Source organism: Notothenia rossii (genome assembly GCF_949606895.1).
Source record: "Notothenia rossii genome assembly, chromosome: 6".
Taxonomy (NCBI): domain Eukaryota; kingdom Metazoa; phylum Chordata; class Actinopteri; order Perciformes; family Nototheniidae; genus Notothenia; species Notothenia rossii.
The window spans coordinates 11,950,828-11,972,749 of NC_136909.1; the positions used below are offsets into that span (position 1 = coordinate 11,950,828).

The 21,922-nt window shown below is 42.8% G+C and overlaps 1 protein-coding gene across 1 annotated transcript in view; it reads right to left on the bottom strand.

Annotated features, from left to right (window-relative positions):
- Positions 1 to 231: 231 nt before the first annotated feature.
- dnah10 (dynein axonemal heavy chain 10) overlaps positions 232 to 21,922 on the bottom strand; it is a 38,094-nt gene continuing 16,403 nt past the window's right edge. The window contains exons 33-78 of the mRNA XM_079688836.1: positions 20,910 to 21,062; positions 20,557 to 20,745; positions 20,096 to 20,242; positions 18,616 to 18,807; positions 18,367 to 18,485; positions 18,130 to 18,288; positions 17,904 to 18,039; positions 17,677 to 17,799; positions 17,458 to 17,589; positions 17,136 to 17,352; positions 15,820 to 15,939; positions 15,564 to 15,709; positions 15,331 to 15,483; positions 14,477 to 14,737; positions 14,226 to 14,398; positions 14,049 to 14,142; positions 13,702 to 13,869; positions 12,851 to 13,039; positions 11,656 to 11,827; positions 11,341 to 11,544; positions 11,180 to 11,260; positions 10,458 to 10,655; positions 10,206 to 10,367; positions 9,086 to 9,260; positions 8,376 to 8,557; positions 8,139 to 8,275; positions 7,837 to 8,054; positions 7,518 to 7,739; positions 7,229 to 7,376; positions 6,822 to 7,101; positions 6,488 to 6,717; positions 6,122 to 6,395; positions 5,861 to 5,965; positions 5,620 to 5,774; positions 5,381 to 5,535; positions 4,797 to 4,980; positions 4,474 to 4,674; positions 4,098 to 4,307; positions 3,609 to 3,704; positions 3,338 to 3,509; positions 2,266 to 2,397; positions 1,803 to 2,014; positions 1,525 to 1,692; positions 1,065 to 1,245; positions 840 to 985; positions 232 to 746 (exon numbers count right to left, since the gene is read on the bottom strand). Coding sequence (XP_079544962.1) covers positions 600 to 746; positions 840 to 985; positions 1,065 to 1,245; positions 1,525 to 1,692; positions 1,803 to 2,014; positions 2,266 to 2,397; positions 3,338 to 3,509; positions 3,609 to 3,704; positions 4,098 to 4,307; positions 4,474 to 4,674; positions 4,797 to 4,980; positions 5,381 to 5,535; positions 5,620 to 5,774; positions 5,861 to 5,965; positions 6,122 to 6,395; positions 6,488 to 6,717; positions 6,822 to 7,101; positions 7,229 to 7,376; positions 7,518 to 7,739; positions 7,837 to 8,054; positions 8,139 to 8,275; positions 8,376 to 8,557; positions 9,086 to 9,260; positions 10,206 to 10,367; positions 10,458 to 10,655; positions 11,180 to 11,260; positions 11,341 to 11,544; positions 11,656 to 11,827; positions 12,851 to 13,039; positions 13,702 to 13,869; positions 14,049 to 14,142; positions 14,226 to 14,398; positions 14,477 to 14,737; positions 15,331 to 15,483; positions 15,564 to 15,709; positions 15,820 to 15,939; positions 17,136 to 17,352; positions 17,458 to 17,589; positions 17,677 to 17,799; positions 17,904 to 18,039; positions 18,130 to 18,288; positions 18,367 to 18,485; positions 18,616 to 18,807; positions 20,096 to 20,242; positions 20,557 to 20,745; positions 20,910 to 21,062 — 7,818 coding nt within the window. The 3' untranslated portion in view covers positions 232 to 599. The remainder of the gene's footprint in view (positions 747 to 839; positions 986 to 1,064; positions 1,246 to 1,524; positions 1,693 to 1,802; positions 2,015 to 2,265; positions 2,398 to 3,337; positions 3,510 to 3,608; positions 3,705 to 4,097; positions 4,308 to 4,473; positions 4,675 to 4,796; positions 4,981 to 5,380; positions 5,536 to 5,619; positions 5,775 to 5,860; positions 5,966 to 6,121; positions 6,396 to 6,487; positions 6,718 to 6,821; positions 7,102 to 7,228; positions 7,377 to 7,517; positions 7,740 to 7,836; positions 8,055 to 8,138; positions 8,276 to 8,375; positions 8,558 to 9,085; positions 9,261 to 10,205; positions 10,368 to 10,457; positions 10,656 to 11,179; positions 11,261 to 11,340; positions 11,545 to 11,655; positions 11,828 to 12,850; positions 13,040 to 13,701; positions 13,870 to 14,048; positions 14,143 to 14,225; positions 14,399 to 14,476; positions 14,738 to 15,330; positions 15,484 to 15,563; positions 15,710 to 15,819; positions 15,940 to 17,135; positions 17,353 to 17,457; positions 17,590 to 17,676; positions 17,800 to 17,903; positions 18,040 to 18,129; positions 18,289 to 18,366; positions 18,486 to 18,615; positions 18,808 to 20,095; positions 20,243 to 20,556; positions 20,746 to 20,909; positions 21,063 to 21,922) is intronic.

The window sequence follows — 21,922 nt, forward strand, 5'->3', positions numbered from 1 at the left end:
ACACTGCTACCTTTACTGCAGAGAACAGCTGAAAAGATACTTGGGTAAAGTGGAAAACTTCAGCAGCCTTTGGTCAATGGTTAATTTTCCACTGTATGCAGCAGATTGTGTTCCCTTCACAATCTCAGCAGGGCATCCAGCATCTGCTCAGCTGTCCTTTTTAGGAATATACAGATGTATTGGTTATTTCGTTCAAGAAAGACAGATAGACATGATTTTAAATTATCTGCAAACATTTATTCATAAATACAAAGGTAAAAGACTAGTAGGCCTGAAAGATGAGCCACCATAGCCTGCTGGCACTTTAGCGCACTGTAGCAGCCAAAACAAACCCCTGTTGCTACTGCCCAGAGTGAAGAGCTCAGTACTGATGTGTGCTGCCATCTAGTGATACAAAAATGTAAAAAAATACGAGTCAAAATTGCAGTTTTCTTTTGTGCATCTATCAACTTTTAAAACTCTTTTCTCATAACTGATTTGTTTTCCAATAAATCAAAGGCAAAGTGTGTTTTCTCTTAAAGAAAGCTGCTATTAATTATGAATAATCAGCATGTCTGAACAAATTGTGTGAAAGCTGAACAGCTCAATGAAGCCCATCTTCAGTCAGAGTTGAGGCATAGACAGACGCCCCGGAGCACCCAGTGGGAGAGGTGCATGGTGGTGAACAGGTCTGCCTCAAACACCAACCCCACACTCATTGCATTCCTGCGCAGAGAAGTGGTGTACACTGGTGTCCGTAATGTATTCTGCGGAAAAGAACACACCGATATGCACATGAGTTAGAGGGGGAAGAAATGTAAATAGTGAGGTACTGTTTGGAGGTCTTTGTTGGTCCACACCTGTAATCTCAGGCGACTAGCTTCTATGGGGATGACTTTGAGGATGGGAAGTTCAACAACCAGAACCTTTGGTTGACTCTTCACCAGGCAGCCATTCTCCATGTCCCAGTCGGCTCCCTCTAGATACAGGCCAGACACATAGCAACCTGCAGGGAAAAACACCATGAGCCCCTTACACCTCATCCCTTATAATCACTTAGCAAACTGTGAGAGGTATTTAATTACCCTGTCCAGGTTTGTCACTAATCTCGTCCTCACTACGGTACTGAGTGACCTCTGTGTACAGCGTGGAAAGGTCCAGAGGCCAACCATTTTTCCTGCAAGCGGTTTGAACCAGGGCAGTCAGGTAGGACTCTGGGATGTGGAGTCCAGACAGCCACATCACCTTTGGCTCTCCCTTCTCCACCTGGTGGACACAAGATACCCAGATACAGTACATTACTTGTTAGACGCTTTTATCCCCACAGGAGCAATTTGGGGGGAAGTTTCTTGCCCAGGGACACAACGACATGCTGACTGCAGTGGGGTTTGAACCTGTGCTCCCCTGATCCGAACACCAACGCACTACCCCACTGCGCCACACGCCTCTGTGTCATCATCAATAACATAACATAAGATAAGATGGACATTCTCAAGTTGTTATTCAAAGGCTACATATGATCCGTGATAGCGTGTCCTTCCTTACCCAGTAGCTATACTGTTCATACCGCCTCTTGAAATGGATCATCCAGTTGCCGAGGGACTTGAGAGTGTCAGGAGCCAACTTCTTCCAGATAGCAGGGATGTGACCGTTAAAAAGAGCCCGAGCGACCTCATCCAACTCGCTGCTCATACCCACCTCTCCAGACAAAGCCTTGAAGACACAAGACAATCAGAACAAATCTAAACCCATGAAAGGCACAAAGACGTTACACCAGTGTGTGTGTTTCCCCAATATCTTGTTGTCCTCCCCCTCCTCCTCACCCTTTGCAGCTCGAACAGAGAGCGCTGCATGCAGACCACTAGCTTGTTGAAGCGCTCCAGTTCTTGAAGCAGCACCACTGAGGTCGGTGAAATGTCCATGCCAAACTTTTTACAGATCACGTCTATGTCGTATAACTGAGGCAGCTTGTTCTGAATGTCCTGGGCCACCTGGCTGATAAACTCATCCCTGCTGATGCCTCCACCAGAGTCACCTGAGGCAAGAGAGAGCGTTCAAAGGCCTTAAGAGAGAAAGCACTTACTGTAGAAGCACGGTTGCAAAGATTGTAAAGTAAACATCCTTACAGTAGCAGTAAAAGTATGGAACATCTTTAACTTCCACATTTTTTTAATATTACTTCCATGGAAGATCTTCTGAAGAGTCAATATGGAGGCAAGCACCGTAACAATGTCTTTCTTTGAATTCAATGAATTGGCAAGAGAGATTAAAGGTGCCAGATCCCACCTGTCTGAGGCTGCAGGTCTATTAGGTGACTCCACATGTCTTTCGCTGCCTGAGTGTAGTATCCTATCTCTGCATTGGAATTCAGACCCAACACTTCTGGTGTGTTGGCCATCGGCAGGTTCTCAATCTCATCTGTAACACATAGAAAGGTCAAGTTGTGAGTGATGACAGCAACTTTCTTAACCCTTAGATGCATACGTGGGTTTGACCCGGTGAGGTGGTTTTCTTGAAGTATCTTTGTAATTACATTTTTTGATCATTTCATATTCCAGCTATTCCTCAACAAACATGTTTTGGATATCATGCCATTCACATTTAACATTTTAAGAAATTGTAGTTTTTGTATTACTACCCCAAGCTTCCATAAGTGGGTCAAAAATGGGAACCTTTGATTCTTATCACCTGTTGTTGTCAGGAATACATTCACTGTGGACCACACAGACTACATCACAAGTGACACCTCTCAGGAAGATTATTTTACACAGCAAGATCTGATACCTGTCAGTATAATAATAATAATAATAATAATAATAATAATAATAATAATACATTATATTTGTATAGGGCTTTTCAAGGACTAAAAATCGCTTTACAATATAAGGGAAGGTTAGGGTGGGGGGTATAGGACTATCAAACTTGATCAACCGGGATGGATTGATGGGGGCTGGGCTATGACTAGACAAGAGGAGAAGAGATGAGTTTTAAAAAGGGACTGGAATAATAATAAATAAATAAATAATAAATAAATACTGGGTCTCAGAATAGCAGAGATCTTTGGGACAATATGTTCAAATCGTTTTTTTTCAAAATGTAAATTCTTTTTCTAAGATTATAAACAGTGAAAAATTGAATATAAAATGTTTCTAGTGTGAGCCAAAATATAATACTAAATATTATACAAATGATTTTTCTTAACCAAAATGACAAAAATGGCATAAAAACACATATTATTCGAATACGGGTCCTTTTTGACCCACTTATGGAAGAGTGTAGGGTCCAGTCACTCGTGCATCTAAGGGTTAAGGAAAAGATTGTAAATGAATGAAAATAACAATGGAACATAACAACTGACCAGTATATGAGCTCTCAGGCCCGCTTTGAGGGATCTTGTAAGTTACTTCCTTGTTGCTGAAGAAGTGGAACTGCCGAAAGGTGTAGAACAGGAAGTCTCCAAGGTACTCGTCCATGTAGACGGTCAGGATCCTGCGGTCAAAGCTATCGATGGCTCGCCCCCCATACATCACCTATTGAACATTTTACAGATCTGCTTAATTTACAGCATCAACCAGCAATATAAAACATAATGTGTATATGCTAATAAAATACAATGCAGTTGGACTTACCTCCCCAATAAGGTATTTGAGACTTCCCCATGGGATATCGCTATCTTCTTGGTTGTGAGCTTTGGTCAGGTAGGTGTTCAGGATCTCCATACTCACCTGTTGAATAGGATACAGTTCAAAATCCTCACTCTCACCTACAGAGCATTGCACGGTCAGACTCCTGCATATGTGGCTGAGCTAATTCATCCATATACATCAGCCTGCCCACTCAGGTCACACATGCACAATTTACTGTCTGTCCCACGTACCCACCTTAAGACCGAGCGTTCGAGGCCGTGGCTCCTGAGCTATGGAACGCTCTGCCCGCTCATCTACGGTCTGCGGACTCTGTTGACTCCTTTAAAACTAATTTAAAGACATTCCTGTTTCGGCAGGCGTTTGGGTAACCGGTGTGCTTGATTTTATTTTATTTTATACTATATTTTTATTGTGTGGTCATTTATCATTGTACAAAATTCTATGATTGCAAATGGCTACCCCGTCACTTACGGAGAAGTCAGACTCATTGAAGTCGTAGGGGACGTTCCAGCCAATCTTGCCGTACTTGCGCCTCTCCTGCACCACAGCGTGGAAGAAGGCCAGCACATACACCAGGCTGCGGAAGGCTGGGTGAGGACATGATGCCAAGGTCTCACGGGAGATTTTAGAGTATGTGGCTCTCATGTTCAGCTTCAGGCCATTGGGAGGCTCCGTCACCACCTGCATACACACAACATTAAATGTTAACAGACAGACATTCTTAAAAAACCTATCATTATTTAAGTTACTCTGCAAAATGTCTACCATCAAAACACCAGTATTCGAAGCCAAATCCAAAATAATTAACTGAAAACACGGCTGAAGCTAAAGAGAAATTGCGTTTCACCTTTAGAGACTTTTGCAGGATGCCGATGGGGAAATCTGTAATAGGGTTAGTGGTGACCCACAGGCGGAAGTTGGGGTTGGGCTTGGTGATCATCTCTAAGGATTTCTCCAGATCCTTTAGCCACTTTACCAGCAGGTGGCAGTTCTGCAGCATCAGCCACTGACCCCGGGACACCGCCATCTCCAGCAACTGCAGTGCCACCTTAATCACAGGAACAGAGGATAATGACACTCAATGTCTTTACTATTGTTACTTAGTGTGACTACTTCTACGACTTGACCACACATAAAGCTTTTGGACTATGAACAACTGGGATTCAGTACCTTCTCTTGGCCTTGGCCCATAGCAAGGAACTTGAACTTGTTGCCTTCAAAGCCGGACCTCTCTGCTAGTTTCATGAGGTCAGTGGCTGGGTCAGAGCCGGGGCTCAGGATGAACACAATGGGGGAGAAGGGTGTGCTTTGTTCATGAATGGCATCAAAGTTGATCACAGGGGGCTGCACATATCTGAGCAGAAACAAAACGGAACAAGAGGAAGTAGTTACATTACGTTACTTGTTAGACGCTTTTATCCAAAGTGACTAACATACATTCAGTACTGTGGACAATCCCCACAGTGGCAATTTGGGGTGAAGTGTCTTGCCCAAGGACACAACGACATGCTGGATGCAGTGGGACTCGAACTTGCTATCCCCTGATTGAAAGTTCAGCGCACTACTCCACTGAGCCACAGCCTCCCATCTAGTTAAACTCAAAGCTTGATTTCAGTCTGTGTAAATAAGGATATCTTCTGTTAACATCGTCTAATAACACAGTGGTGTACTGTATATACATATGCTCTATATATTGTGTACAGAGTGATATACTGTATACAGTAACTGCAATGTTGGAATAGAAACAGGCTCACTTCTCGCCCATGGTGACAGTGACATAGTCAGTCCCAGCTCTGTAGACTCTATCAACACGGAAGCAGCGCAGCAACAGCAGCTTCTGAAAGGCTGAAAGGTTCTCCTGATATTTCATGGGGTATGGAGCTTGTTCTGGTGCATCTAGGTCATACCACTGAAGAGAGGAAAAAGTCAAAGGTCAACTCTCCATCGATGAAGTAAGATGACCATTTTGATTCTTGTCTCTTTGGTCACTTACAGACTTCCATTCAGTGGAATTTTTCTCCACGTCGTCCGGCAGAGAGCCAAACTGCGGGGGAAACAGCTCAGCTAGTTTCACTATGTCCTCCCAGCCTTGGTTTCCAAGCCAGTCAAAAGGCTTTTTGCGGGTGCTCTTTTCCAGCGATAGATTACCTTAACAAATGAGGAAAAAACATTTGTCTAATGTGCAATGACTGTAGTCTACTTTTAGAGAAGTTCAACTTCTTTGAATATCTAACCCTTGATGAAGAACTCCAACTCCTCCTGAGGTGACCTTCCTTCTGCCTGTTCAATCTTGATGGTCATGTTGAAGGAGAAGAGCAGCTTGTGTCTCTCAAACAAACCTATGGGTATGCAATTAGTTCAGATTATATTATTACATGGTTTAATTGAATACTCGATTCTGATTGGTCAATTCAGAACACGTGACACGTTGTTAATCCAGTAGTACAGACCGCTGTCCTTTCCATCCATTCCATGATTCAATGTTTATAATATACCTGTGCAGCCATAGTTATAGACACTGTAGGTCAGAGTGTTCATGATGTTCTTCAGTCTTTGGAGCAGGATGGAGTCAGGCAGAGATTTGCGCAGAGAAGAGTCAAACACCTCCAGGTAGGAGGCTAGAGAGTACTGGTACATGCTGTTTACCAGAGCCATTTCTGTCAGTGCAAAGAACAAGATGGCACCGCGCTTTGCAGCAGGTCGATAACCGTCTCTGAGTTTATCGATATCCACGGATGTCTTCTGAGCCAACGTTAGTTTCTCAGACACCTGGTGATCACAATATCAAACAAAGAAAAAAACAGTATTTACGACTTCAGTGAAAAAGCTAGTATTCCATGAGCTTACGTACGCTAACTGACCTCACTGGCTTTTGACTTTGTTTCCTCCAATGTTGTAACTAACTCTGTGTTGTCCAACATGTTGCCTGAGGACGTGGCTAGCTCTCTGAGCAGGGAGTCCCCGAGGTTCTTCAGCAGCTTCTTATTGTTGCTTGTCTCTTGTATCAAAAGCTCGCGCTGCTCCTCCAGCTCCTTCTTCTCAAAGCCCATGATAACACTCAGCAGCTGGTCCTCCAGACCCTTTAGGGTTACTACACGTAACACAGACACAATCAAAGGACAAAGACATACGAAGCGTTTAGAACATGCAGTTCACCATTTACAAACATATGGTAGCCATGCAACACAATCTTACCAGTATAGTTAATGACCATGGCTTTTCCAAACACTGATGGGGAGTATTTGGGGTTAGACAGTTTGGTGTTGAGGTACAGCTTAAAGTTTGGATCATAGTCCGTCTCCTTGTCACCCAGCATGATGACCTGTCGGCCCTCTGCTCCTTTTACATTCTTCTCCAAGACATTGTCAATCACAGGGTCGATGTACTCATCCACGTCTTGAAAAAGGAACGGGAAGCCATATTTGATGGCCATCTCTAGCTGCTTCAGGAAGTCTGGATCATTGAATGATGAGATCTGAGGAAAGAGGTTGGAGAAAGAGGTCCATGAACATTTCAGGACCACAAGTTGGGATTCATTCCAAGGGGCTGGTTTTGGAGCAGTGGGATGGACACTAAAGCAGTGATGAACAGACTTGTTGTACCTTCAGGTTATTCTTTGCTTCCTTCTTCTTTATCCAGTTAAGGGCTTGCTGCTGTGGGTCAATACACATGGGGAAACGGCTCCCTCTGCTTGTGAGGATCCCGTTCTGCACTGACAGCTCATCTGGAGGCAAGCCCTCTGAGCCCCATCTGTCACAAAGGGTTTGTTTGAGCCGGTATACTGTCAAAGTAGAGACAATTCCACATACATGCAACAAGCACCTAACCTGCTACCATAACATCTCATTTCCAACATCTGATGGGACACACTCACATTGTGTATTGTCTTACCTGCTGATTTCTACCTCATCAGTCAGAAGGTTTTCCACTATGAAAGGCTGGCTCAAGGGGATGTTTCTCTCCTGCACATCTTTAACCCATACTTGGTAAACCATCTCATTCCTAAAGTCAGAGCTAAAGGCCCCTACATAGCTCAGGAAAGCAGCAGACACCAGACAGTCACCCAGGAGACGAACACGCCGCTGCTTCAGCTCCTCTAAATCTTGTGTCCACCTGAGTGGGGCAAGTGCGGAAATAAACGAGATTAAGATAAATGAAATGAGCTGCTCTGAGCAGGGGTGTTGTGTGTTGCTTCCTTTTACATCCTCACCGTTCATTTTCAGAACTCAGGCCAGAGATGAGTTTGTCGGCAGCGATCAGCCTCCTCTCCATGAGCCCAGCCTCCTCCTGTAGCAGCTGTTTCTCCTCGATAGCAGCTGTGTACTTATCTCCAAGAGCTTTCAACTCTGTCTGGATATTGTTAAGCTCACTCTGAATGCGCTCCAGCTCCCGCTTAATCAGAAAGAAGTTCTTCTCTAGGCGTGCCAACTGAAAGAGTATTGCAGGTAAAGCTGTTTCATTAGGTTTTCTATTCATAGAGTATGATGTTAGAATGTTCAAACATAAGCGTACCTTCTCTCTTTTAGGTTTAATCTCCCTTGCGACCTCACAGTAACCCATGATAGCTTCGACAAACTTGAGCATTCCTGAGCCGGCCTTACTGATGGCTTGCATCTCCTCAAAGCTGGTCCCGAGGTTCCTTAGAAAGCCTAGCCAGAGGAAATGGCAAAGAACACAACGATAGCACATTGTGTACTATCATACACAGTGCGAGGGTAATATCATTCATAGGTCTTGAAGCCCACATACCTTTAACTGTCATGACCTGGTTGTTACTTATGGAATCACAGTCCAGCTCCATCAGCGAGCGCAGGAAGCCTCCCTCGGACATCATCCCCTTGGCGGACTGCCAACTGATCTCCTTGTAGCCACGCATCACCAGGATGCACTCGCAAATCACCTGCACCTGTTTGGGTGGCTTTGCAAAAGATCTGTCAAATATAACGGCATCAAAAAGGCAGGTGTTAGGGAATCATTTGCTTAGGTATTCAACCTTTGACAGATTTCATCATTGTCTCTTTTCAATGTCTCCTTTCCCACGGCATAGGTCTATGGCCTTGGGTATCGCTGCTATCTCTCTTAAGGAGGGGCAGCTTGGGCGCATGGTTGTTGCCAGCTTATGACCGAGCACAAGCCCCCATGAGGTAGTTTACTGTTCAGGGACGTAGGTTCCCTGGCGCACATTATTTCATGGACGACAGCTCTAGTTAGATTCAGGGTCCATATTGCTTTAGTTTCGCTGATGAAGAATGTTGATTATTACACTCCGAAGTCCTGTTTCCAATTGCTTCAGAAGTTTCCCCCACAGCAGGAAAAGCTATAGCATTGATTGATGGCGTAAGTATTTAGTCAGGTTATGCATGTTTATCACGGCTTGATTCAACACTTTAGAAGATTTAGCAACCCCACATTTGTTTGACAGAATGTAAGCGATGCTCTGAGTAAGCAGCGGAGTTTACCGGATCTCTGTGACATCAGATTTCTCCAGGTCTTGCAGGGCGATGCGGGCTGACTCTAATGCAGGCAGAGCCTCAGCCAGGGAACTTTCAGCTTCCTTCTTCTCCACAGCTATCACTTTGTTCTGCTCTTCAATCTCTTTGGCTTTGTCTTCTGCCAGAGCCTTTTTTTCCTCGGCTAGGAAAGGAACAATAAAGAATTGTTTGTAATGGCTGTGTTTAGTTTCAAAGGGACGGTTTAACCCTGAGTCAACCCTTAGATGCACGAGTGACTGGACCCTACACTCTTCCATAAGTGGGACAAAAAGGACCCGCATTCGAATAATATGTGTTTTTATGCCATTTTGGTTAAGAAAAATCACTTGTATAGTATTTAGTATTATATTTTGGTTCAGACTAGAAATATTTTATATTTAATTTTTCACAATTTTGAATTTTTGAATTTTTTTTTACATTTTGAAAAAAACGTTTTGAACATATTGATGCAAAGATCTCCGCTATTATGAGACCCTCACAGTATTCCAGTCCCTTTTCAAAACTCATCTCTTCTCCTCTTGTCTACTCATAGCCCACCCCCCATCAATCCATGCCGGTTGATCAAGTTTGATAGTCCTATACCCCCCACCCTAACCTTCCCTTATATTGTAAAGCGATGTTGAGTCCTTGAAAAGCCCTATACAAATATAATATACTATTATTATTATTATTATTATTATTATTATTATACTGACTGGTATCAGATCTTGCTGTGTAAAATAATCTTCCTGAGAGGTGTCACTTGTGATGTAGTCTGTGTGGTCCACAGTGAATGTATTCCTGACAGCAACAGGTGATAAGAATCAAAGGTTCCCATAGGATGCCATAGAAAGAGCATGCGGGTCATTTTCGACCCACTTATGGAAGCTTGGGGTAGTAATACAAAAACTACAATTTCTTAAAATGTATAAAATGTCAATTTAAAATTTGAATGGCATGATATCCAAAACATGTTTTTTGAGGAATAGCTGGAATATGAAATGATAAAAAAATGTAATTAAAAAGACACTTCAAGAAAACCACCTCACCGGGTCCAAAAAGACCCACTTATGCATCCAAGGGTTAAGAGATACAGGTTCTCACTGACCTATATCCGTGTTTGTGGCGATCTCGTTCAGCAGGGCCTCACAAGCTATGGACTTTTCAGCCAGGACCACTTTCTGATCTGCTAGCTTGATATTTAACTCAGCCAGCTGCACACTGGCCTCCTTCAGTTTATCCAAACCTCCCCCGAGATGCTTGCACTGAGCTGTTACAGGTGAGTTAACAAAACTGTTTATGAAATAGTTTCTCAGATAATCACAGACATACAAATGAACGGTGTGTTGCATCTTCTCACCCATAATATATTGGTCTTTTTCCTCCAAGAGGTTAGAATAGGTGCTAATAAAGTCCAAGTAGTTCTTCGGAGTAACATAGTTACAGCGTCTGAGCTTCTGCTGGAAAAGCTTGCTGTAGTCGCCCACAGAGCTGTGGACCATGCATACATGAGCTATCACTTCTGCACAGTGGGCCTCAGGAATCATTGGACTTTCACCTGTGGAAAATTATAGGCAGGGTAGGTAAGAATGGAGAAACCAGCTCGAGTGCGCTAGAATTTGAAAGAACGCAGCCAAAAAAAATCTGCCCCTTCCTTCAGACTTCCTTACAGAGCCCCTCCTCCAACACACACGAACGCGCACATGACCAATGAGGGCACGAGATAAGTTTGTGCACAGATGGAGGGCTGACAGGCAGGTAGGCCATCCAGTTATTTTAGCGGGGCGGCTCAGACGATTGGTCGTGCTTTTTACACCACGGCTTCCACAGATGAAATTATTGTATGTAATTATTGTCAAAGCATTTCAGATATTCATTGCTATCGGGATGTTAAGAGCATTCCATGGAATATAACAAAAAGTGTATCTGAAGTGAATTACCTACCCCACCTTTAAATTAAAACAAAACTGGAATTTCTCAAAATGCAGGGATTATATTCCTGCTTCAGGCCTCATTTCAACTAAAAGAACACTTGTGCATAACAAATCAATAAAAAAAGATTTGAACGTGGTTAAAACATACCAAGGAAAGACTGAGCCACTGCAAGTAAGGCCTGAGGAGGCCATGGCAGGAACCAGTCTATGACAGTATTATTCATCAGTCCTGAGGAAAAAAGTACAGACAGTTAGAGGAAAAATAAGAAAGTGTAATATAATCATCTGAATCCTGACACTGCATTTCACCTGGGAAGTTCCTACAGCGAGTCCTAAGGGTGTCTCCCACTGGTGACATGCCTAAAACAATGTGTAGATTGTTGGCACTCTTGTTGACAAAATATTGCCACACACTCTCTTTAGAAGGACCTGCTCCCATTGTAAGAGCCTCATCACGAAGCTGGTTGAGTACGCCCTCCTTCTCATCATCAGGGAACAATGCGGGAACAATGCCTGTAAAGAGAGAGCATGATCAGTATTACAGCTGTTGCTTTGAAGAAAAACAAATACTAATAGTATAATACTAGTAATGGTGTGAGCCAGGAGGTAACAATGATAACTAACCTGAGGTGAGCATGTTGTTAATGAGTTCCAAGAAGCCTTCCTCTGCAACATGGGCCTCAGTAAAGAGGAACACTGTCTTCTGATTTTCGATGCCAAGCTTCAGGTACAGAGCTTTCAGGTCGTCACGGAAGTTTGTCTCACCGTATCCTCTGCTGAGTGTTATCTCAAACACCTGGGAAAAGCAGATTCCATCACTAGATGCTGAAGTTTTCCGTCCTTTATTTTTCTCTAATGTTTTACAACACGTGGGCCCGGGGGCCAAATCAGGCCCTTGGTGGACATAATTTCGGCCCGCAGGATAATTTCTAATTACTATTAGATCTGGCCCGCCGGTATATTGCACGCACACCTTCACTCAACCCTGAGGGTCTCCTCAGCTCAGAGCCTGAGCCCAAACATTGATGAACTTGCACCCAAGATGAGACGCCAAGTATCTGGGTTGAACTAGCATCACAGAGCAGCACACTGAGTTTAATGGATGTTTCCTTCTGCACTTTGTTTTTTGTGACAACAGGGCATGTTTATTTTTTTCTTTGAGGGAAATAGTTTTTTTGAAGCTGTTGTTGGCCTGTGGAAAAATGTAATCATAAGAAATGACTCTGGAAAAGCTGCAGATAGAGCCATAAGAAATGAACTCAACTGATTATTTAATGTTTAATGTTGTTTTTATAGGCAATAATTTAAGCTTTGTTAGTTCCAGGTTTAATATGTGCAATAAGTTCAATAATTTCAATACGTTTTGCAATAAACATTGAACCAGTCCGGCCCTCGACTAGTACCGATTTTTTTATTTTGGCCCACTGTGTATTTGAGTTTGACACCCCTGTTTACAACATAGAAAAAAAGAGTACAAACCCGGACCTAAGACCATACATCTCTATGTTGTAGCTTTAGAAGACTGTGTTACCAAAAAAGTTGTCCATATTCCATTGCTTTACTGAATCAACGCTTGGACTTAAAAATCACGTTGACACATTTTTCTTATGGCTCAAAATAATAATATTTTAGAAGTATTTTTCCTTGTCTACATATTCCCTCATTGCATAAATTGATATGTGGTATTTAGTAGTGATGACATCAGTACAAGTATATGAACTATTCCTTAAAGTGTAATCGTAAGCCTAAAGGACCTATTTTCGTCATAGACAATGATTTGCCCTTCACAACACTCGTCGTGGTTCTTGTGTTTTTCTACCTCACATCCTGCGGTGTAGGCGGCGAGCTTGGTAAGGGACTGCTTGCCGGAGCCCCCCACCCCAACAAGCAGGGCATGGCCCCGATCAATCCGGATGATGCGGTGCACGCGGGTCAGATGTTCCAGGGCATCCACAAACAGTACGAGGTTCATCCTCGACTTGTTCTCATTATATTCCTCAAGAATTTCCTGCACAAACATTTTGGTCCTTCAGTATTATTATTGAAGACAGATAATGGCAGGAATTCATTCTTAGAAATTGTTGTAATATGACACACTTAGGCAAGGCAAGTTTATTTATGTAGCACTTTTCAGCACGCAACAATTCAAAGTGCTTTACAAAACAAATTAAAAGACTTTTTAGGAATACACACAGTAAAAGCACATGATATAAGGGCATTTTACAACAGGCATTACAAAGCAAAGCTAATAAAATAAGCACAACAAGTATACAATACATGTTTAAATGGCATCCTGCAGTGCGAATATGAGCAGCTCAATGAAAAGCAGCGGCAAAGCGATATGTTTTCAGTCTCGATTTAAAAATAGTAAGAGTTTCTGCAGACATGCATTATTTGGGTAGTTTGTTCCAGAGTGTCGGTGCATAATAGCTAAACACTGCCTCTCCATGTTTTGTTTTTACTCTCGGAACCGATAGCAGACCCGTCCCAGAAGACCTGAGGCACCTTGATGACTCGTAATTATGTAGGAGATCAACAATATACTTTGGTCCTAAACCATGTAATGATTTAAAAACGAGTAATAGTACTTGCACTTAGATTACCAAAATAAAACTATACTGAGACCCTAACCCATTGCTATTAGCAAGACAGTTAATAACTTGATAATACCTGAAACAGGGCTTTTGACGCATCATAGTCCTGTATGTCCTCATAGACCCTGGGTTCATTCTCACTGAGGGCTGTCCTGTAGTCTCCAAAAATAATTGGGTCCCTCATAATTGACTCCATGTCGGACTTAAAATGCTCCTCAATCAGATTCTTTATGTGGCCTTGGACCTGGTGATAAATAACACATGTTGGTAAAGGTAGCTAGAATACAACACTTCAAAACTATTCTGTATACAGTAGAGGAGCCTATGTAATTAGATCAAAAGGAGCAGTTGTTCTTTTTGTCCGTGCAGTCAAAGCAGCAGAATATACAGTAAATATGTACTACTCTTATTAACAATAATTACCAAGGCTTTGTCATTTTCATCAATGAGTCTATCATGGAAGATTCTCAGGCATTCGTTTCTCCAGACACGCACAAATTGGTTGACAGTCAAAAACCTATCAGAAAGAAATCAGGTGAAGCGATTACATTGCGAAACATACACTTCTAACAAAGTCTAATTGAATGTGGTAGATCACACCTGTCAGGTTTGGTCAGGGTCAGCCCATTGTAGACCCTGGACAGGTCCCTCAGGTTGAAGATGTAGTGGAACTTGGAGGGAGTGGGGGGCAGATCTTTGATGATGTTGCTGTACAACTCCAGTGTGCACAAGGTGACTTTATCACAAACCTTCTGTATGGCGTCTTCAAATTCCTGAAACATTGTCCAAGTTTATCAAATCTGATGATTAAGATTCTGACATTAATTTAAGTGGAAAAGATAAATACTCACTCTGGTGTGGCCTTTGATAATGGAAGTGTAGATAAGCTGGAGAGACTCCACTGCAGGGAAGGGGATGTTGAAGACACTGAAGAGCGAGACGAAGCGGGGGTCCACCTCGTTCCTCCCCCCTCCTGCCTTCCCCATGGACGCAATAAAACCAAGGTCCTTGAGGGTTTTGTGGTTAAGATCCTTCCCTCGGTCATACATGCCTCCTCGGTCCAATAACAGCCTCAGCAGTGCGATAGGCTGTTGCGTGCCGTAGCTATCGACCTGGACGAGCATACGATACATTATTACACAGCTTAGTTGAATACTCGATTCTGATTGGTCTGTTATGGCAGATTCCTTATTACAGCGTATTTCTCGCTTATTCATTAAGGTAACACCGGTCAGAGAGGCCTCATCGTCTCCTCCGCGATTAGTAGGGGTGAGCGGAAGTACAAAGAGACTGATTAGATTAGAATCATGGTATGGGCTCTGGCAGTGTTTCAGGACTTGTTAGAGGAAAATAGACTGTGAACAGACTTGGACAGTAACAGAAAACATTGATCAGTGCCGCCGTGATTTTAAATTAAATTGTTATTGCCGCAGTTTCAGCCGCTGTAACGTTTTTTTTCTTAGCGGAAGCAATACGATAATTTTCAAGCCAATAACAGATTAACAGATAATCATTTTAATTAATATTGGGATTCAAGTCGTTAGTGTATTTAGTATGTGGCCGTGTAAGAAGCGGGATAATGTGCAGCAAGGCAGTCATTATCGAAAAAAAGAACAATAACCGCCTCGCTGCACATTATTCCTAACATAATATCAAGCATACACGGGCTGTCACAGTGAAGGAGCTGAGAGCCTGGAGAATGTACCTTAGGCATATTCATGTCATCTATGAGGACCAGCAGTCTCTTCCCCATAGTAGGCCCATAGATCTCTTTGGTTCTTTTCTCCACATTGGCCTCCAGGTTCCTCTGCAGGTCCATGGAAGTCGTTCTGGATGATAGGTTGATGATCAGAGTAATCTAGAAACAGATGGTAAGAAATGAACTCCCCTCAAGTGACAGAAGAAATTAGCAAATTTGAGGTTAGATAGTGACATTACAATTCTGTCTGCATTGAGGTTCTTCATGAAGTTATGGATGGTGGCAGTCTTGGAAGTGCCCGACTCTCCGACCAGCAGCACCGGCCTCTTTATCTTCACCATCTGTTCCAGGATCCAGCTGGCTCTTGTGGTGTCGATAGTTGGTACTTAAGCAAAGATGAAGGTTCAGTTAATTAAAGTCGAAGAAAGGGATTCGGAGGGCCTACAGGTTTAAATCCATGTGTATGAATGCAGTCACTTGGTTTTTGCTCTTTACCCAGAATATCAGCAAACTTCATCTCAGGGTTGTAAATGTATTTTGGGACCAGAGAACTCCAGGTAACCCACTTCTGCTGTGTTCCATCAAAATGGAAATCATACAGGGTCGGGAGATAGCCTATATGGATTCAGAAAATGTGTGATTAACAAAAGGATAGAAAGTGACATGATAAAACATCATTATAAATGTGGGTAAGATAATAATATCAAAAATATATAACTGTTTTTTTCATCATGATATCTATTCATTCTACAGAAACCATGTTTATAGATTGTTCTACAGTAAGTGCATGCAATGATATATAAAATGACGTACTTTTTGATAAAAGACCATCCTTATACATCTACTCTAGTTATATCTTCCACCCTTATTCTATAGTATACAATATAACATGTTATCCACCATCAACTATAACCTTAAAGGTCCCATGTCATGCTTTTCCGGTTATTACCCGTCCTCTTGTGTGTTATGAAGGTTGTTATGCATGTAAACGGTCTGCAGAGTCACAAACCCTCAAAGTACACCCTGTAGTGAGTAAAACTCTAACACAGAAAATACCTGTCTATGCTGCCCCAGAACGCCTCGTTGGACATTTCTCTTTTTCCATTGTTTACTTCTTGGGGTATAGTGACGTAATGTAACGTCCGCGGAGCCGTTACGTTTGGACCAATCCGCGGACACACACACACACACACACACACACACACACACACACACACACACACACACACACACACACACACACACACACACACACACACACACACACACACACACACACACACACACACACACACACACACACACACACACACACACACACACACACACACACACACACACACACACACACACACACACACACACTCTGCTGCAGCACGTTGCGAGGCTCGCTGCTGCGAGGAGCGGGACAGTGTGAGCTGGCTCACTGGTGTGGGGTCGGCGAGACAGCGAGACACCGCGGAACTCAGCCTGAGCACAAACTCCCAGCCAGGCTGCGGGTGTGTGTGTGTGTTTCGCGCTGGGTTTCGCTGTGTCTCGCTGTCTCGCAGACGGCCACTGGGCTCACAGGGAGGGGGGGGCAGGAGCTCCAACAAGCCGTTTAGGACAGAGAGTGAATACACATACTATACAGAGATGCTGTATGAGAAACCAATGTGAGTTTGGAAAATTGCACAATGTGAATGTATTTTAGTATACCTCAACAATGGAATTATGATCAGTAGAAATGGCCATGACATGGGACCTTTAACACTTTTTTTTAATGGGTGATCTTAATATTGTTTTCTATTTAGTCCACATTCAAGATGTACCTGGGATCTCACCAGGCCCAGCCAGGGCCTTCTCATCATGCACTGTGCTGAGACACGAGAGTTTTTTGATGAATTCATCAAACTTGATCCTGCTGCTCTCCACCAACGTGGCCCCCAGTGAGCAGTACAGAGCTTCCAGGAAGTAACACTCCAGTACTTCAGCAGTGAATCTCTCACTCTCAAGCAGTGCATCCAGTGTCAAGCACAGCTGAGTCACCTGAACACACGGACAAGAAGTTAACCATAGGACTTATTTATCTTCATGCATAGATAGAACAACACTGGTAATGGAGAACATTCTGCATGAATGAGATTAACCTACCATGTTCAGATCTGTCTGAGGGACAACAGTCTTCAGTTTCTGGCCCTGTTTTCCATTAACAACACCTTCCACAATCATTTCAATAGAGCTGTGCACATACTTCTCAAACAGTTGGTTGAGCACTTTTTGTTCCTAGATGAAAAACAAACCACATTGCTGAGATACAATCAAGTGATACACATGTGCACGTTTTAGATAGGGTGCATATGTTTTTTTCACCTCGTCAGTTCTGTCGATTACCCATCTCTGCCAGTATGGAGTGTAACGGAGATTTTTGGGGTCAACGAAAACCATCCCACAGCGGGAAACAGTAGCAGGGGAAGCATACTGCAGATCTCCAACCTGTGGTGGGGAAGTTTCCTCACATTATTGATCTGAGTGTTGCTTTGCAGTAAATTGTCAGTAAAGGTTTTTTTGCTGACAGCCTTCTTCAAAGTGAGACAAACCTCGAAAAGCATAGCACAGTGATTCTGTAAACGTATCCGTTCTCCATTAGCTAGTGTAAGGATCTTGTTGTCGTCCATCACTGAGTTCATATTCTCGACCCACAGAGCATCCACGTCCCCATCGAACAGGATGTACCTGTGAGGCAGAGTTCATATAGTATGAATGAGACGTGTAACTCGCACCCTGCACTTTTAAAAAACTGCTAACACTTCTCTGTTTGTTTACCTTCGCTCTTTTTTATCAGTAGGCCTGTTGATGTCCCGGAAGATGTTGGATAAGATCCCGTCAGTCCAGTCTCGAGTCTCAGGGTCCAGAATACCGTAAAGTTCAATGACACTCATGGCTTTAGGGTTCAGGGGATAAATCTTGGTGTGGTCTCCCAATCTGATGATGAGTGAAAATAAATATCACTATTGTTCACACAAAAGATCAGGAAGGTGATGTAAACCAATGTGAACTGACTTGGTCTGAGCTTGACACAATGTGCTAATCACAACCGATTTCCCTCCGCCTGTTGGGCCCACAATCATCGTAGTGTGTCTCGTCATCATCGTCTCGTACATCTGCACCACTTTATCTATCTTAAACCACCGACAGCATGAAGAAAAGGGTGAATCATTATCCAAACACTCACATTCCCAAATACATATTTGCCAATGTAACTACACAGCCTGTGTATCAAAGAATAAAATGTAGACCCAGATGAGTAACCTGGTTTGGCAGCATGACGTATTTGTGCTCTTCCAGGATCCCTTCCACGGCATCATTGAAGTTTGGATAGCGAACCCGAGGGCAGTCCAGCCCAGGGAACAGATCTGAGATCAGCCCGAGGAACAGAGGCACGTCCTCAAACACAAACTTTGGAAGGTTCATGTCCCTGAGAGCACGCATCAAAACCACGTCCTGTGGAGAGGGTAGAATACAACAATGCCTACATGAATTGTCCATTTCAAATTAACAAAATAAAATCAATTGAAAATCTGTCATGTCAAATTAACCTATTCTTTTTTCATTAACAATCTCAAACATAATCACAATTTGAGATCAGTGAACTCTCACCTCTTTTCATGTTTCTTAAACCTTCGGCGCTTAAGTTTATTAACGTAGACTTGTATTTTCTTAACATGGGGCTAAGGAATGGTCATTTATCTAGAGTCAGGTATTAATCCAGACTGAAACCTTTAACCCTCCTTTTGTCTTCGTTTCCCCCCCCCTTACTTTGGTGTTTGCGGTCAAATTTGACCGGTCCTGTTTTAACTGCTATTACATTAACACAAAAACCATTAATCATCACCAAATTTCATTTAACACCCTTTCAAACTGTAAATATTGTATCAGACTACTGGTATACATGAAAAACTGCAGTAAATATACAAAGAACAGACACTGAACATGTATTGCGTGTGCCAGGTGTGATCCATGTGGGGGGATGGGCACATAAGAGCGGGAAATGTGTCAAATTGTTCTGTGTATGTGTGTGTGTGTTTGTGAGTGCCAGCAGGTGTGATTCACATGGGGGGATTGGGCACATAAGGAGGGGGGAACACATCTAGAGTATGGATGTGTGTGTGTGTGTGTGTGTGTGTGTGTGTGTGTGTGTGTGTGTGTGTGTGTGTGTGTGTGTGTGGGTGTTTGTGAGTGTGTTTTATCTGATCCCGGATGGTTACTAATTCCTTTTCTTTATGGCGGCATTTTTGAGCGGTAACACCATGGGTGTTACAAAGTTGACTAAATCATCCAAAATTCAATGAAAAGTGGTGATCAGCAATTGTATTATGTGTTCAAACGTCTACTGTGAAGGATGTCAAAACAAAAAGATTGTGATTGATGAAAGTAGTAAATCGGTCAGATTTGACCCGAAGACAAAAGGAGGGTTAATAAAGCACTTTAAAACCAGAGTTATTGCTTTCTTTTGTAAGATGCTTGGAAGACACTAAAGCTGCCCTCACATGATAAACGGTAATAACCAACAACAGTAACGTCAGCGCAGAGTCATTTTACCGCATGTCATGTGACGGCAGCTTAAAAAGACCTCATCTGAACCTTGCATCGGGCAATCTATACCATATATAATTTTCCCAACAGAAATAAAGCATCAGTGTATACCTGAAGGACGACAATCGAATAAATAAGCAGTTCTGTATTGAAAATGAGCCTAAAGTTAATGTGAGAATATTAAATAATTGTGTACCTCACTGAGCTGTGGAGAGCCTCTCTTCAGCTCTCCTGCCATCACTAAGACAGACTTCAGAGCTCGCAGGCCAAAGTCATAATGAGACTGCTTGGACAGCTGCTCACGGGCCAGCTTATACAGTACTGTCATCTTCTTTGCCAGCACCTGAATCGAACAAGTGTAGAGATGTGAAGTGACAAACAGTTTTAAGTCTAGAGTGTAATATTTTCTTTCTAGTCTTAAAATAATCACATTTTACATGTTTTTAGTCACTATTAATTATCCTTGCATTTTAAAACATCCTGAGAACACCAATGTGAATGTTATATCATATAAGCATACATTACTCATATACGTACTAACAATGTAATCTGTGCTGTGTGGCTGTGTGTGTGTGTGTGTGTGTGTGTGTGTGTGTGTGTGTGTGTGTGTGTGTGTATGTGTGTGTGTGTGTGTGTGTGTGTGTGTGTGTCCTTCACCTTGGCCAATAAGAAGCCCTCAGAGAAGAGCATGATCTCACAAATCTGCTGCAGGTCAGGCACAATGACCACCACCGGTCTGAACAGGGCTTTCACTGATTCTGGCAGCTCCGTGCGTCCTGCATACCCTGGGTTCATGGTGATGAAGATCCCCATGCGACCGTCCAGGCTGATCTCCTGCCCCTCAAACTGATAATGACAAAGGTGTCGTTTAGAGGGAATAGAGTTCAACAACTGTGTGTAGGCTAAATAAGCAAGTTAGTAAAAATGTCAAATAACCTTCTCTGTGAAACATTCAGGAACTGATTTGCAGTGTATTCATAACTGGTTCTGTATAACTACAACATACTTACATGAAACCTTGTCAGGTGCAGAATGAGAGCTTTGCGGATAGTCTGGATTTGGGAGGAGATAACTGACAGCACTGAGGCGTCGATGCGATTGAACTCATCGAAGCAGCCCCACGCTCCACACTGGGCAAGGCCAGAGAAGATCTTACCCATAGCCTGAGAACCAAGAGGAGAGGATTCAAAGATTTGAATGTCATATAGACAGCTAAAGTGTAACGTGGGTCGCAGGTTCCTCAAACAATGCAATGGAGTTTATGGAAAAAAGCTAGTGACAAATACAAAGTGTGACTCCTTTGTCCAGCAGAGAATGCAACAGAGTTAAATTTGCACACTCAACAGACCATAAAAATTAGAGATGAGACTATGCAACTGAGCAGATTGATACAATTCACGTGCAAAGAAGCTTGGCCATTTACACGAATCATTTTATGGTATTTTCTATTAGTGACATTTTGGTTGCCGTTTTTACATTCTACAGTATAGAGTGCCACAGTGACGTGTCCTAAAACCCGGAAGTAAGCATTTTACCACTTCCGGTTCCTTCGACAAAAAGCAATGCAATTTCTCCATAGAGAGGCGAAGACCCGCCCATCTACTTCCGACCCACGGGACCTTATTTCGGGGAGATTATGTATTGAAGTCAATGGGGAGAGAAAGATTATCTCTCGATCCCGTTTGAATTGTGCCACAAATTACACATATGATGTTTGTCAATTCTTAAAAAATCATTTCCATGTCAAAAAAGTCACAGTTTGTCGTAAAACTGTTGAAATATAAGACTATGAAAAATACGCAACTAGAAAGACTACAAATCCCAGAATCCCGGTCCCGCATTCTGGCTCTTACGAACCGACTAACTCCCCTTTTGTGTATGTACGGCTCTCAACGTGCCCAGACTTGTAGTGATTTTCAGCTCTTTTAATACTTTTCACCTCATTCTGAAAGAAAGAAGTGAAATATGCCAACGTGACGGGCGTCATGGTGTGTGGTGCGAGACGGGAGATGTAGTTCATTGA